The following is a 16,559-nucleotide window of genomic DNA, read 5'->3' as shown; positions in this document are numbered from 1 at the left end:
ACACGTATTTCTTCATTTATTTATGTGTGACATTTATGTGTCCGTATATTAAATATGTATATAAATACAGAAATGTAGAAATACATGTATTTAATGATGTCCTGTTGAGTTATAACTTATATTTATTAATTTCTGTATTTATTTATTTATACATTTATTTAAGCATTTATTTATTTATTCCTGTATTTATTTATTTATACATTTATTTAAGCATTTGTTTACTTATTCTTGTATTTATTCATGCATTTATTTATTTATTTATACGTAAGTCATTTTAAGTCCTCCATACCGTCCATCTATCCAAGGTTTTACGATTTGAAGGACGTCCCGTTTGAGGTAAATTAGAATGCGAGCCTCGCTATTGGACAACCAGCGCCGGCTGCCTCCACCTCTTAGCCAATCACATTCCCGACCGACCAACCATGCAAATTACATGAATATCTTGAAATAAAAATCCATATTTTAACCTTCCTCTTGTGTTAGGGTCGGCACCGACCCGTTTTAGGTTTTAAATGCATAAAAGAACCACATCAATTTGTTTATTTTCATCAAGGCTTTTTGACTTTGTCAGGAACCTCTATTTCAACAAAATAAAACAAAAACATTTTGTTTCACTAAATTATAAAATGCTCTGGTTGAAATTATGACCTTTGTGTTGTTAGGGTCGGTTTCGACCCGGTTATAAAAATAAGATTATAAAGCAATAATTAGAGCCAAAACTGAAATCATAAGTGCACTGTCAGCCAACACAGTGACAGCCAGCTCCTCTCCCGATCATGTGAGCTTTAGGGGATTCTCATTTTCCATTGTTTTCGACAGAATCTACAGATTTACACAGGCAAAGCTGCGAGTGGCATCCCTGAGAAAAACCAAGGAATACGTGTGGTCCTCGATATGACTACTGGACTGCAGGGTCACAATATCACTTGTGACAATTTCTTTACCAGCTATGACTCAGGCCACCTGATTCTAAAAGAAAGAAGTGTGAGGTCTGCCCAAGCAGTAAGGACAGAAAGACACACGTATTGTGCTTCAACTGCAAGAAATATCTCTGCAAAGAACACACTAAAGTGTCACTTTTGCCACACATGCATCTAAACACACACATACACATGCAAGTTCTTGCACACAGAGACTTTTACTCTGATTTAGTTTTTTATTAGTTTTGGAACTAGTAATTGATTTCTATTGGTTTGATTTGCTTGATTGGTTGTTTGTTTGACCTTGCAAATCTATATTTTGTGTTATGACTTCTTCTGCTTTTTATTTTGTGTTTGTATTTAAGTTCTATTGCTGAAAAAAATACTTTTTAGCCTTTTTCTTGAAGTAAATATATATGGGTCGAAATTGACCCTAACACCATAAATGTTACTATAGTCAATAATATTAAAATAAAAAAATAAATAAAACTAATATATTTCAGAGATGTGTTCTAATACCCCTCAGTAATAGTCAGGTAACACAACAACCCTTTATTTATTTAAATGATTCTCTTGAGGTTCATTTTACCATTTTTAAAATTGAAATATGGTATACTGACAAAGAAATGGCCCAGAAGCCCACACCAAAAATATTAAAACCAATATTTTCATGGATAAGGAAGCCTAACAAGGTAACCAAGAGATGAGAAACAAATTGGATGATAGATAATTGTTGTTAGTGTATTTTACAGCTGATTCAAGACACGGGTCAAAACCGACCCGTTAACATAAGAGATGGTAACAGAAAGCTAACACAGGAGGAAGGTTAAATGAAATAATTTATTTATACCCAAATCCTACCAAACTGACTCCAGATCAGCACGTACACACATGGACATGGACTTTAAAAGCAGTGTATATGGTTTGGCACGGGCATATTTTGAGTTCTGATATTGGGCTGGTTTTTGGGCTGGTTTTATTGGCCATTGGGCTGGTTTTTGGGCTGGTTTTATTGGCCATTGGGCTGGTTTTTGGCTGGTTTGATTGGCCATGGGCTGATTTTTGGCTGGTTTTGATTGGCCATTGGGCAGGTTTTGTCACACAGACCTGGCAACCCTGGACCCAGAGAGTCGGAGTACCCGGATGCAGTCGAACACACAGAGCATCCTCCGCTGCTAGCATCCCTCTCGGTAAGACAGCCAGTCCACATCGTTCACGAAATGCGGAACAATGCGAGCCCGCAGCGCACGACCCACGCGCTTCACTTCGACACGTTGCCTTCACGGTCGTTTATCAAAAGATGTTTCTTTAATCTCTTGCGGTCTTTTCCCTCAAAGTAGCATCAGTTAGCGAGTTAGCTTGCTAGCGTGTAGCTGCAGCCGCTCATTGGCGCTCCAGCGCGAGAGTTCTTCTGATCCCGTTTGCCGTAAATCGATTTGTTCGGCTGTAAATATAGCTGTACGTCTGATATTGTGGCTGTAATCAATCATAATTTATATTTGACTCCATGTGCTTTTATATTATCCACGAGGAAAAGGTGACATGTGTTTCACATGAGTTAGTTTGAGTCCAGTGGTTGTTTACGTTACCTGCTCTTGAGCCAGGTGAGCAGCTGGTTAACAATAGGGTGGGACGTATTAGTCTTTTCACAAGCTATTAATAGTATTATATCATAATGGCTCCTTGTGTGGGTGGTAACTTATCACAGTTTGTGGTTCTATTGTTTATAAGTATATAGATGCAAAGCAATAAGAAAAAAATACCGTCCAATAAAGTTGTATTTGTTGTGTTTTTGTTGTTGCAGTTACACAACATCAGAAATGGGGCGCAGGAAGTCAAAGAGAAAGCCACCTCCAAAGAAAAAGATGACCGGCAACCTGGACGTCCAGTTCACTTGCCCGTTTTGTAACCACGAGAAATCCTGCGATGTCAAAATGTAAGAAAATACATTTTTAAAAACTGCAGAAAGAGAAATAGAGAAATGCCCCATGAACCCCATAACTGAGATACTAACTGTTTTCCAGGGAACGAACCCGCAACACAGGAATTATATCGTGCAGCGTTTGCCTGGAGGAGTTCCAGACTCCAATTACCTGTATCCTCTTTGACCAGCTGTTCTGTGACATCACATTATGTATTAAGTCCTTTTGGAACGCCCCTTAACCCTGATCCCAGATCTGTCGGAGGCAGTGGATGTTTACAGCGACTGGATCGATGCCTGTGAAGCAGCCAATCAATAGTCATGCTCTCCCGTGACCCTCACTCTCTTTAATCTCACTCCCGTACATTCCCGCCCCGTGTGATTGGTCCATTAAAGCCCTGTTTAGCTCCCACATTGTAGCAAAACTCTTCACAAAACTGTCTCAGCGTGACACGCTTGTGTTCGGTTCAGCGACAGTGTGGCTCGCTGAGCACGCCTCGTTCCTCTGGCTGGGCCAGGGAGCTGCCGTGTTGTCTACGTCAGTTTTCAGTGTAAAAGTATTCATGCGTCAGTGTTTAGCTTATGATTAGATCATGTTTTCTTGTTTTTTATACCCCTCTCCGACTAAACTGTCTGGCAACTGACCAAAATGTCCACCGTCGTTACTCTTCGTGTTTATTAATGAATAATGATTGTTGTGATTGTTAGATAATGAAGACGTGTTAATTTTTTAGTTTTGCCTCCAATGCACTGAAACTTAGTTTCACATTTTTATTTTTTAAACTGTCAAACTTGTTTCTTGGACCAATATATATAATTTTACCTTTTTGTTTTCAAAATCACAATCATGTAATTTCACTACTTGTGTGTATTTCACATCCGTGTATTTAGGTAATGAGAAAAATTAAATCCAAACCATTTTTTTCAAGTGTTTTTTTTACATTTTATTGCACAGTCATGTTTAGTGAACAAATGTAAAAAGTCAAGAGGTTAGCAAAGACGTTAGGTTTAAACAATGTTGAAACAGAAGCCAAAGCGTTTGTTTACATTTCACTCAACACTGACATTCTGGGAACTAAAAACTACATTTCACTGAATACAAAAAGGGAATGTTGGATGGATTTCAAAATAGTGTGTACATGTGCTTGTTCCCCCCACTAGATGGCACGCCGCGACGTGCCAAGAGCTCCAATCTGCTACCCGTTCAGCACGTGAAGCCCATTTATCGCCTCACTCTGACAGCCGGTGCATCTGGAAGAGCTCACCGAGTCCGGGTTGTGTTGTGAAGCACTGGACCCGAGACTCCTCTGGATGTTTAGGAATGCACACTTGGCGTTGAAAATTAATCCCATCCAGCAGCAGGAGCATCACATTCAAAGCATTCGGGGGCTCAACGGAACAGTCTACTCTGATATTGAGAGTTATCGACAGTGGTTGACGAAGTAGTCTTACTGTACTCGAGTATGCATACCATAAATGTTAAATAGGCCCATTACGAGTCGCGCATTTGAAATGTTGAGGGCTGCACCAAATGTGTGGGTTTTTTTTTAAGCTTCTATTGGAGGTTGTCGAACGTCCATCATATTTAATGATGTCATCACCCTAAATGTACTCCCTGTGTGCAGCAAGCAGGTGAGACAATATTTTTTTCAAGCTAAACGCCAACAAATAGGAATTAAGAAGTAGAATATTTCGATGGATAAATGTGAATTTTGTAAAGAATTTATTAAAAAATGTTCCCAGTAAATTTTGACTTAACTGGAGTGACAGGAATTTATCCTACACAGCCACCATGACACCAGTGTAGCCTAATCTGCAGCACCGGATTTAAAAGCGATTGATTTATGATTTAAAAGTTGAATATCAGCGTTGGTAATGAAGCATCGAACTTTTTCGGTACAGCTACTTCGGCAAGTACTTTCAAAATTAGAAAAAAGCCCCCTGTGAGTATTACACTATTTGTTATATTAATAAAACCTCATTTGTAAAATTGTAAAAGTGACAAATAACTGACAAAGAAGTGCTGTGGATTAAAAAAAAGTAAAAAATAATCATCCAAGTGGCATCAAATAGAAAATACTCTAGCAAAGTACTTCAAATGTGTACTTGTCAAAAGTACTTTAAGTCCCACCGCTGCGTCCCGACGGAGCTCAACCACAGGGCAAAGACTACTGGTGACTAAGTTTACCACAACTTCAAACTATATATCACAACACCTACACCCCCCCCCCCCTTTTTAATACTTCCTATAAAATGTGCTCGTGCACACCACAGCTTGTAAGAAAGAAAGCGTCCCGGTGGCCATCGGGCAGCTGGTGAACATGACAGCGCGGGTGCTCACAAACAAAGCGATGTCCGCACGAAGCTGCTGCTGCCGGTTCGGGTCGCCCCCCCCCCCCTCCGGTCCACAGGTGCATTGATTCCCGGAGCCCGACCGTGTGGACGTGGACTCTGGTTTTCCCTGGATGGGTCAAAAAGGTTCAATAACATTTGGTTTTTACTGGAACATTCAGCTTCGTCGGTGCTGAAACATGATTGGATGGGTCGGGATGGGGGGGGCGGGGACAGTAGAAATAAATCTCTAATTACAATAAAAGGTATAAAAGACTAGCAAAAAAAAAAAATCTATAAATAGCAAAGGTCAGAAGTGTTGCTTTTATGTTGTTCTTTTTAAGCGGTAACAAAGTCCATCGGAGCAACGAGTCCCGGAGGTTTTGCCGCCCCGCGAGATCTTTGACGCGAGGTCATCGCGTCAGTGCAAACACTACTTTTATAAACTTGTCACTCACGGAAAGACAAACAAAAGGAATTCCCGAAGAGCAAAAGCACGTTTAGAAAGAGACGACGGTGGCGTCCGGTTGTGTGTGTTTTGTTGTTGTCGTTGCTCGTCACAAAGACAGCTGTGATTGGTCGTCTGAGGTTAAGCAAAGAGGGGGAGGGGGGAGGAGAGGGGGGGGTCCCGCGGTCCTCTCTAGTCAGAGCACTGGTAGCCGTCGAACTCCGCCTCGCTGCCGCTGTTGAAGCAGGCCTCGGTGGCGCCGCTGCAGTACTTGTTGTCGTAGACCTGGCGCTGCAGCCCGTAGGTGGTCATGCCGCGCTGCGACGCCACCTTGTTGGTGCCCATCTGCAGGGAGATGGTGGTCCTGTCGCAGCGCTCCAGGTCCAGCTTCTTGTCGTAGATGTGCCTCCTGGTCCCCGGGGCCGTCATGCCGGCCTGGGGAGGGCACACACACACACACGTGTTATTGACAGGGTTCAAACACATCTTGACTTTTCCCATGACCAAACATACCGGAGTATATAACCCTAAATTACACAAACGAATGAGTGACAATAGTTTGATTCAAAGAATAAACATGTATGGAAATGTTTATTCTCTTAATCAAACCGTGTAAATGAACGTGTGAATATAAACACATTTCCTTGACTTTTTTCGGGACTGGAAATATCCATTTAGAAAACTCCTTTTCCAGGTTTTCCATGACCGTACGAGCCCCGTATTTACATTTCAAAAGAAAGAGAGATTAAAAGATTAGAAACTTGAATTTGGAATTAGTTTCCGAGGCCAGAGAAGCAGATTTAATCCACAACGGGGCCGAGGCGGAACGTCTTGGGAAGCCGAGCCGACCTCACGCTAACCTTCTGTTGCTATGTGAAGTTTGAAGAAGAGTTCTCCTAAAAGAGACACACCTGCTCCTCCTCCGGCTGGTTGAAGTCACATTATTGTGCATTTTACACTAAAAAGAACCCGTTACTTTTCTTAATGATAACAGGATTTCTTCTATTCTCAGTCAACGGTTACTCAGAGCTATCGTTGAGCTTTTAGTTCTTTGTTAACACTTTAACCGTTATTCTTTGCCTTCCCTTCCAGCAATGTTTTCAATATTATTGTAATTATTTAATGTATTGATGCAACTATGTCAAACAACTTTGACTAATCCCCACTGCATGCACTCTCAACATGTGTTAACAACACATTATATATTTTTTAAAGATCATTCACTCCCCTGGTGTTGTTGTTGTGTATTTTATTATCAATAATTGCAATACAATATTATTCGATATAATATACAAAACCGAAAGACTGAAAAGGTATAGGTAGAGGCAAAAAATGCTTATATATTAAATTATAATCAAATAAATCAGAAAATGTATATAAAATAAATAAAGATTAAAAAAATTAATATATATAAATATATATCTCCACATACATACATTTCAATCACACTTATAACCCTCAAAAATTGTTTTATAAATAATCCTTTTGAGTCTGCTCACCTGGCTGGCTCCCTTGTTGGTGCCCATCTGCAGGCTGATGGTGGATTGGTCCAGAGGGTTCTCCATGGCCATCTTGGAGTCATACAGGTGGCGGCGTGTGCCGTAAGAGGTCATGCCCTTTTGGCTGGCCAGCTTGTTGGTGCCCATCTGGAGATGGAAACGAGTTACAGAGCTGAACACACACCGTTAGGCCCCAACCGAAGGACCCCAGGTGAGTCCGTTTGTCTGGGCCGCTCTGACCTGCAGGCCGATGATGTTGCGTCCCTCCAGGAGCTTCTCCGGGGCGAAGTGCCGCTGGTGCTTCTGCGCGTACTTCACTCCCAAGTCGTACTTGGAGTGGAAACCTTTGGACTTGGCCTGAGAGAGTAGAGCACCCACACATCAGCCTATCCGGTAGGTAGGGCTGTGTGTGTGTGTGTGTGTGTGTGTGTGTGTGTGCCTCACCATTCCAGCCAGAGCGATGAGCGTGCTCTGGACCTGCGTGTAGTTGGTGTTCTCAAACAGATCGTTGGCCTCGAAGATGTCGTCCGGCCTCAGGCCGTACTCCGTGAGGCCGCGCACAAAGTTCCCGATGTTTTCCAGCTGGGGGAGAAACAGAAAAGAAGATGGAGGAGAAAAAGAGGAGACAGTGGCGCTCGTTGAGAAGAGCACAGAGTCAAACATTATGTCATTTTAACTTTAATTAAGAACCGTATTTATTTTAATCTACCTGTAAACATCGAGAGCATCTTATTGGCTCCGATTAGTTTGTTCATTATCAAGTGTTAATATCACAGTGGTGGTTTTTGTAAAGAGCTTCAATCCAGCCTTTAAAATCTTGTTTTGTTTTTCAGGACCGACAACAACAACAACAACAACGTCTTCATGGAGCGTCTGCATTACCTGGTGCCAGTTCTGAGTGGAGCTGTTGATCCTTCTCACAGAACCCGGCCGGAGCACATTGATGAGTCTACACAGAAAGAGACGCAAAGGTCAAGGAAAAAAATACAATAAGAATAATCATAAGAATAATAAAGAAATCATTTGTAGTAAAAAGGGTGATTTAATGTATCCACTGACTCGCACAGCAGCACCCCGTTCTTCAGACTCTCCATGAAGCTGTCGCCGACCTTTTTGCCCGTCACGTCCTCGATCCACAGCCTCAGCTCCTCCTCCTTCTGGTGGTCGTACTTCCCTGCAAGCTGGAGGGGGGAGGTGGGGAGAGATGTTCCATATCATTGAAATGTGGCATTTTCTTATATGATCAGTGATAACTTCTTGTTTTTACAATTTTCTGTGTACGAAAAAAGAAAAAAGGTTTCCTGAATAATAACTGAATCATTCAGCACAGTTACAGGGAAACCGAGGAACGCTCCCTTATTAAAACAAAAGTCTGTATTTATTATTCTATATTTATTTTACATTTACTACGGTACACTTACAAAAAAAAGAAGATTTAACTGGAATTGAATAATGTACAGTATGTGCCACGACACCAGGTCTCTTCACTGCACTCACATATTTCTAAAAAGACACACGACATCACCGACATGAACCCCGGTGTCACCGTCTCACTGCAGAATACAGGAAGATACCCTGAGATGGGAGGGGAGAGGAGGTGAAGAGAGAGAGAAATTAAAAAGCCCCGTGACATTCCTGCATGGGGGAACGCGCCGGCCGCTCTCTCTCTCTCTCTTCTCTCTCTCCCTCTTTCTCTCTCTTCTCTCCGTGCATTTCCTTATTGGCACAAGCATGTTGCCACTAATACTTTGAATTCTGGCATTGGGTTTTCTAAGGCTGCTTGAGGCTCTCCCCCCTCCTCACTGTGAACACACACACACACACACACTCCTGAATGTTCTGCCGATAAGTCTTCTCAGTCTGGAGTCGGCAGCCAACACAAACAAGTATTTCAAAGCAGCAGCGATCGCAGAGCTTCCATCACACCAAACTTGGGAGAAACAGCTCTCTCTCTCTCTCCCTCTCTCTCCCCACACTCCTCTTTTCTCCCCCTCTGACCGACTGTCTTCTCCGATCAGCCCGGCTCGTATTTCTCTCTCTCTCACTGGGTTTTCCAGTCTCTCCTTCTACAGCGAGTCGAGTCCTCAGACCAACAGAGTCCGATGCAGAGATGAGGATAGACAGGTTGTTGTTGTTGTTGAGAGATGCAATCAGAGTGACTTGTTTCCTGAGCCAAAATGATGATACAATTTGTATTTCCTATGTATGTTTATTGTGTGCTTGTATGTATATGTTCACCTGTATTTCAATTGTTTGAAGTTATTATGTTGAATGACATAAACAGGACTGTCTCAGAAAATTAGAATATTGTGATAAAGTTCTTTATTTTCTGTAATGCAATTAAAAAAACAAAAATGTCATACATTCTGGATTCATTACAAATCAACTGAAATATTGCAAGCCTTTTATTCTTTTAATATTGCTGATTATGGCTTACAGCTTAAGAAAACTCTAAAATCCTATCTCATAAAATTTTAATATTTCCTCAGACCAAGTAAAAAAAAAGATTTATAACAGCTGAGTGTTTGTCAAGGCTCAGGAAACCCTTGCAGGTGTTTCGAGTTAATTAGACAATTCAAGTGATTTGTTTAATACCCTACTAGTATACTTTTTCATGATATTCTAATATTTAGAGATAGGATATTTGAGTTTTCTTAAGCTGTAAGCCATAATCAGCAATATTAAAAGAATAAAAGGCTTGCAATATTTCAGTTGATTTGTAATGAATCCAGAATGCATGACATTTTTGTTTTTTTAATTGCATTACAGAAAATAAAGAACTTCATCACAATATTCTAATTTTCTGAGACAGTCCTGTATATATATATACACACACATATTTTGGAAAAAACGCCACTAAGTCTAACATTGCTGTGGTTTTCTTAACAGTAGGATAACAGGTTGTTGTTGTTGTTGTAAGTAGAGAATACTCAAAGTCAGTGAGCTGTCAGTAATGTCGTGAAACGGGGACGTCTGGAAATATGGCAAAGACCATCAGCATCAGCCACACCCATAGGCCGTCTAATAGAAGTGGACGTGGTTACCGTGACGACACTCACTGGTTTGTGGACGGATTGGTTGTTCAACAATTTGTCCGTCGCCATCTTGGCTTTTATTGCAACCAGTGAATGGAAGTGACCATGATTGGACGTGGAATACCTGTCAATCACTAGGTAGCCCCGCCCCCAAGCGCACGCCATGAGGGAATAAATGGAGAGAAGTATCGAGTTATCTTCTCACTTCTTCTATACAATCAAGACTTCTTCTTGCAACCAGAAGAGTCGCCCCCTGATGGACAGGAGAGAGAATGCAAGTAACGGCGTAACGGCGCCACCCGAGTGGAGGCGGCTTTGTGTATTATGGACGTGAACGAGAAAGAATGCAACACCTACGCCGACCCCACGGGCCTCTGGGAAGTATTGCGCAACACCCTGTGGGGGGGTGAACACATACATCCACCTGTCGGCTTGAAACAGACGTCCACACACACACACACGACATTGTGTCTTCTCCCAGTGCAGCGGCAGGTCACTTGCACCCCCCCCCCCCCCCCAGACACACACACACAGTCAATCTGGACTGCGATGTAAACTGTTTAGAGAAACACTTTCTCCAGTTTCGGCCCTTAAAAGGCCGGCCGGCGTACCTGTCGAGCGCCTCTGACATCACGGCGGGACAAACCGCCGACCGCCACGACGCGCCGGAGACTCGAAACACGTATTTAAAAATAAAATAAAAAACTCAGACTGCGACCGAGGGCCTCGCCGAGTGGCGAGCGATGAAAGGAATGTGCGGCGCCGAAGCCCCCCGATGAGAGACGGCACTATTCAATAATGATGACGAGGATGAAGAGGAAGGCGAGGAAGAGGCTCTTGGAGTCGGAAAACACTCGCACGCTGACCTTTCCCGTCCTGGCGGGCCGTCGGCAGCTGTGACTCATCCCGCCGTACAGAGTCACTACTGTCACTACACACAACACACAACGGCGTGCATCTGAACTTTGTCCGGCACGCCGCCGCGTGATGGAATGCAGCTTCACGGCTAATAAAGCCCAAAGATGAGGTGTTGTACTTTCTACTGACGCTTCACACGAAGTACTTTACTGTAGTACTTTACTGTAACTGTAGTACTTTACTGTAGTACTTCACTGTAACTGTAGTACTTTACTGTAACTGTAGTACTTTACTGTAACTGTAGTACTTTACTGTAGTACTTCACTGTCACTGTAGTACTTTACTGTAACTGTAGTACTTTACTGTAGTACTTCACTGTAACTGTAGTACTTTACTGTAGTACTTTACTGTAACTGTAGTACTTTACTGTAGTACTTCACTGTCACTGTAGTACTTCACGGTAACTCGTACTTCATGGATAGATATGTACATGTGTCAGAGCATGTGAAGTTTAAATGATTCCTGCTCTGCTGACATCAAATCTAACATCATGAACTTTGATATTCATATTTCTCCACATTCTTTAACGCAGCCCGTCACTTGTAACGCAGTCTTTTATTTGTGTTTACACTGTGGTGCTTTTTCATTCATTGACCCCATGCATGACACACACACACACACACAGTGTGAATGTGTGTGTGTGTGTGTGTGTGTGTGTCTTGACACCATTATCATCAACAGGCGTCCTAAACCTTCACGTGTCACCGGTGTGACGTTTTACCCCGTTGAGCTACAACTAGCACGCGCCACTCTTTTCATCCAGCAGTATCTCGCACTCTCTCCATATAAGGACTTCTATACCCTAACGCCCCCCCCCCCCGCATATAAAACGTCCTCTTTAATGTCGGTATAATTTATGAACAAGACGTCAAAATAAAAACGTTAAAAAAAGGAGCCAAGGGGAAGAGTGTTGACAGAGAGCGTCATCATGCTACAGCTAGCCTGCGTTGACCCTTGACCCCCGCGTCACCCCCACACACACACAGCCTACCTTACTCTTGACCTCGGCAGAGAGACCGAAGGCTGGTCCGCTCCTGAAGTGTGACGTCATTCTGCCGCTTCGTCTACTTACAGTTGGAGCCGAGGAGGAGCTTTAAAATGGAGATGCGGAGGAGGGGACGCTCAGAAATACTACCCCAAAAAAAATAAGTCCTGAAGAATTCCGTTTGCGGTTTATGTTTTTGGGGAGGGGGATTTTTTACAAATAAATTTAAAAAATAAAATAATACGTGTTCGTCGCGGTAGTGCTGGTGGGACCTGCTCGTGAAGCTTCAGAGACAACTCTCCGACACTTTCCGGAATCTTTTTTAAACTCTTCCCATGTGTCCGCTCTCTGATTGGCCCGCGGCCGCCGGCCAATCCGGACGCAGCCTCCGCTCTCTCTCCGGGGGGGGGGGGGGGGGTTGTGATGTCACCACTCGGGTATTAGATTTAATCAGTGTCACTGTTTCCACCTTCAGCCGCCGGTCGGGGTGCTGCTCCCCGGGGTTCAGACGCGCTCTGCGGGGGTTATGTCATCGGCATGCTCCGTCACGCCCTTGAAATGTGATTCACAATAACAATAACACAGTTATATTATATGATATATTCAATATATGACAATAAACCTAAGAGTAGTACAACTATGAAGAAATGTTTAAAATAATTGCACAATTTTAAGATGCTAATTGTAATGATAGGTGTGAAAATAGTAGTTTGAGAAAGATGAAAAGTTAATGGGAAAAGTCATTTTTAATGCGTGTATCTGTGGGAGATTTTCAATTTCAACATTTTTGATCAGATAGTTGATAACAATAAATATTCAAAACATTTAACTTAACACCAATAATAAAAAAGTTGATGGTGGCAAAAGTTTAGAAGTCAGGGAGGTTACCATTTAAACTAAACTAAAAATACATCTTTACTGACTTTTAGTTAGTTAGTTAGTGAGGCCTTTGTATTCCTCTCGGAACATAGGCCATTGATGAATTGTTTCCACCCTCGTCTGTCCTGAGCCATCCTCTCCAGCTGTTTCCACGTCAGCCCCTTCTTCTTGAATTCCGGCTCTGTGCTCCTTCTCCAGGTGTTTTTGGGTCGTCCTCTACCCCGTTTGCCTTGTGGGTTCCATGTCAGTGCCTGTTTTGTTATTGCTGTTGTGTTCGTAGTGTGTGTCCAATCCAGCTCCATTTTCTCCTTAACAGCTGTATATCTACGGCTTCTTGTTTTGTGCATTCCCATAGGTTGATGTTGCTAATTGTGTTTGGCCACTTATAGTATTACTTATGGTATTACTCATGGTATTGCTTATGGTATTACTTATGGTATTACTTATGGTATTACTCATGGTATTGCTTATGGTATTACTTATTGTATTACTTATGGTATTACTTATGGTATTACTTATGGTATTACTTATGGTATTACTTATGGTATTACTTATGGTATTACTTATGGTATGCTTATGGTATTACTTCTAGTATTACTTATGGTATTACTTATGGTATTACTTATGGTATTATGGTATTACTTATGGTATTACTTATGGTATTATAATATTACTTATGATATTATGGTATTACTTATGGTATTACTTATGGTATTACTTATAGTATTACTTATGGTATTACTTATGGTATTACTTATTGTCTTACTTATGGTATTACTTATGGTTATTGTATGGTATTACTTATGGTGTTATATTAATGTGTTATGTTACTCATATGGTATCATGGTATTACTTATAGTTACTATGATATATGGGTATTACTCATGGTATTACTTATAGTATTAGGGTATTACTTATGGTATTACTTATGGTATTACTCATGGTATTACTTATGGTATTACTTATGATATTACTCATGGTATTACTCATGGTATTACTTATGGTATTACTTATAGTATTACTTATGATATTACTCATGGTATTACTTATGATATTACTCATGGTATTACTCATGGTATTACTTATGATATTACTCATGGTATTACTTATAGTATTACTTATAGTATTACTTATAGTATTACTTATGATATTACTCATGGTATTACTCATGGTATTACTCATGGTATTTTTGTAGTTTGCTTTCTTGATTGTTGTTATTTTGAGTTAGGATTGAATTCACTTGTTGTAAATCGGTTTGGATTGAAGCGTCAGCTAAATCACACGTCATGTAATTAAAAAAACAAAAACACTTTGAGCTGCCGGTTTCGCAAAAGGTGAAAACTCGAGGCCTCGGTAGGCGACACATCCCACCTTGGATTTTGTCCCCTGGGACCTTTGCATATTATTATCTCTGGCATGACATTCCTATAATAGAGCCTTTAACATGGCAACAAACAAACATATATATATATATATTAGGGCTGTCCGCGTTAACGCGTTAATCTATGCGATTAATTTGGCCGCGATTAACGCACTAACATATTTTAACGCAATTAACGCAACTTTGTTTACTGCCGGTGTGCGTTGAAGTTTTTGCACTCCTCTGAGTGTCAAACCGCGGCAGTCCGCCTCCTTCCTCCCGTCTGCTGCTCGGTATTCACAGAGAAGCAGAGGGCGACGTGTCGGTGACGCGGGGCGGAAGGTGCAGGTGACTTTTTTTTTCTTTCTCCGCCCCGATGCGCGCGCAGACACGCCGGCATGGAGCTCTGCGGCGCGCGAGACGGAGAGCGGAGAAGAGTGAACGACACGTGGAGACAGAATGACATGCTGCTGTAGAGACGACCAACAACAGACGTTTAGTTTAATAAAAGAACAAAGACGTCTTTAAGAAAAGAACCTTACATTACTTCTGATGTAATCTGGCGCGATAGAATGGTGGGGGAAACACTGAGATGTGTCATATGCAAAAGCCTTTAAAAGGTGAATTTACATTGTTTTGTAAAATCGAGAAAATGAGCCCAGACTCCAGAGGGTTAACATGACATATTGTCAGTTTACCAAGGCCACTGGTTCTGCTGTTCAGTGTTAAAGATGACAGGACCAATGGGGTCTCTAATACATTTTTTTTTTTTACTAATCTGATGTTTAACTGAAGAAACAATTTATCATCCACGATATTAAATACCTCGCTGACACTTTATATGTAGGAGCCTCTTTGAAAACACAGCTCTGTGTGAAGTTTTGACTTAAAAAAAGAATACAATTAAACAAGTGTCTAAAATACACGCTGTCTGAAGGGATTACTCGTTCATTGAGAAGATTTAGTCTTTAGAAGAAAAGAAAAACTTTTAATCGCGATTAATGATTTTCAAAATGTGCGATTAATTAGTTATTTTTTTAAAATCGATTGACAGCCCTAATATATTTATATATATATATGTATATATTGATTTATTAATATATATATATGTATATATATCATGATATATATACGTAATATATATATATATATTATATGTGTCCTGTGATTGCATTTATTAACATATATATATATATATATAATGATATATATACATAATATATGTATATATATATGTCCTGTGATTGCATTTATTAAGATATATATATACAGTATATATCTTAATAAATTCAATATATATATGTTAATAAATGCAATCACATATATTATGATATATACATAATATATATGTACTGTGATTGCATTTATTAAGATATATATATATATATTGAATTTATTAAGATATATATATCTATATATATACATAAATATATTATGATATGAATACATAATACATATATGTCCTGTGATTACATTTATTAAGATATATATATAAATATATATATAAAGATAAATATATTATGATATATATACATATTTAAACGTCCATATGTAAATCCAAATAATATAAATATCCATATATATCATATTTATATATATCATATATAAATAAATTACATCTATCATATTTATATTATATATCAATATCTATATATATATAAGTATATGATAAATCCTATTCATATGATATCTATCCATATCTATATATCTATATGTACACAGCTATACCTCTGCGGGCCTGACGCAGCGGATTTAATCTTGGTGGAAGCTTCTAGAATCCTGACGTGACTCTGGGAGCCGGGAGCTGGTTCTCCTGTTTCATTTCAGTGCGTCGCTTCCCAAGGACGACGAGGAAAGGAATGCATCGGATTTAGGGGGTCTGAGTCAACCCCTGCTTTCCTTATTGGTGTGTGTGTGTATGTGTGTGTGTGTGTGTGTGTGTGTGTGTGTGTGTGTGTGTGTGTGTGTGTGTGTGTGCGTGCGTGTAGGTGTGTATGTGTGTGTGTCACTTCTAGACACATGGCAGGCATGTCGGAGAGGAACACTCCAGAAGGTCCAGGGCCGGATGAGACAGGGACCCATATGAGGCTCTGCTGGTGACCACAGAGAGAGACCACTGGACCAGCCAAATAACACTTGTTCACTGACATGTTAACCGACATGTTTCACTAACATGTTAACTGGCATGTTTCACTAACATGTTAACTGGCATGTTAACTGGCATGTTTCACTACCATGTTTCACTAACATGTTTCACTGACAT

General features: G+C 40.7%; 2 protein-coding genes across 2 annotated transcripts; one reads left to right on the top strand and one right to left on the bottom strand.

The window, feature by feature from the left end:
• Positions 1 to 2,032: 2,032 nt before the first annotated feature.
• elof1 (elongation factor 1) lies at positions 2,033 to 3,764 on the top strand. Its single transcript, XM_056407559.1, has 4 exons — positions 2,033 to 2,110; positions 2,725 to 2,856; positions 2,945 to 3,015; positions 3,096 to 3,764. Exons 2-4 carry the CDS (start codon positions 2,741 to 2,743, stop codon positions 3,158 to 3,160), a joined length of 252 nt encoding a protein of 83 aa, XP_056263534.1. The 5' UTR covers positions 2,033 to 2,110; positions 2,725 to 2,740; the 3' UTR covers positions 3,161 to 3,764.
• cnn1b (calponin 1, basic, smooth muscle, b) lies at positions 3,760 to 12,339 on the bottom strand. The gene is made up of 7 exons (XM_056407557.1): positions 12,064 to 12,339; positions 8,179 to 8,300; positions 8,002 to 8,068; positions 7,564 to 7,701; positions 7,360 to 7,476; positions 7,120 to 7,266; positions 3,760 to 6,055 (listed from the first exon to the last, which is right to left on the bottom strand). Exons 1-7 carry the CDS (start codon positions 12,121 to 12,123, stop codon positions 5,813 to 5,815), a joined length of 894 nt encoding a protein of 297 aa, XP_056263532.1. The 5' UTR covers positions 12,124 to 12,339; the 3' UTR covers positions 3,760 to 5,812.
• Positions 12,340 to 16,559: the final 4,220 nt, after the last annotated feature.

This window comes from Pseudoliparis swirei, chromosome 23 (genome assembly GCF_029220125.1).
Source record: "Pseudoliparis swirei isolate HS2019 ecotype Mariana Trench chromosome 23, NWPU_hadal_v1, whole genome shotgun sequence".
Lineage (NCBI taxonomy): Eukaryota > Metazoa > Chordata > Actinopteri > Perciformes > Liparidae > Pseudoliparis > Pseudoliparis swirei.
The sequence above is the reverse complement of the archived record's forward strand: the minus strand, read 5'-3'. Positions and strand labels throughout refer to the sequence as shown.

Excerpts from the sequence above, each read along its gene's own strand:
- cnn1b (XM_056407557.1), bottom strand. The coding sequence starts at position 12,123 with ATGACGTCACACTTCAGGAGCGGACCAGCCTTCGGTCTCTCTGCCGAG. Across the intron at positions 7,267-7,359 it reads GCAACATCATCGGCCTGCAG|ATGGGCACCAACAAGCTGGC; the intron begins GTCAGAGCGGCC and ends TTCCATCTCCAG. Across the intron at positions 6,056-7,119 it reads CCAACAAGGGAGCCAGCCAG|GCCGGCATGACGGCCCCGGG; the intron begins GTGAGCAGACTC and ends TGCCCTCCCCAG.
- elof1 (XM_056407559.1), top strand. The coding sequence starts at position 2,741 with ATGGGGCGCAGGAAGTCAAAGAGAAAGCCACCTCCAAAGAAAAAGATG. Across the intron at positions 2,857-2,944 it reads AAATCCTGCGATGTCAAAAT|GGAACGAACCCGCAACACAG; the intron begins GTAAGAAAATAC and ends ACTGTTTTCCAG. Across the intron at positions 3,016-3,095 it reads GTTCCAGACTCCAATTACCT|ATCTGTCGGAGGCAGTGGAT; the intron begins GTATCCTCTTTG and ends CCCTGATCCCAG.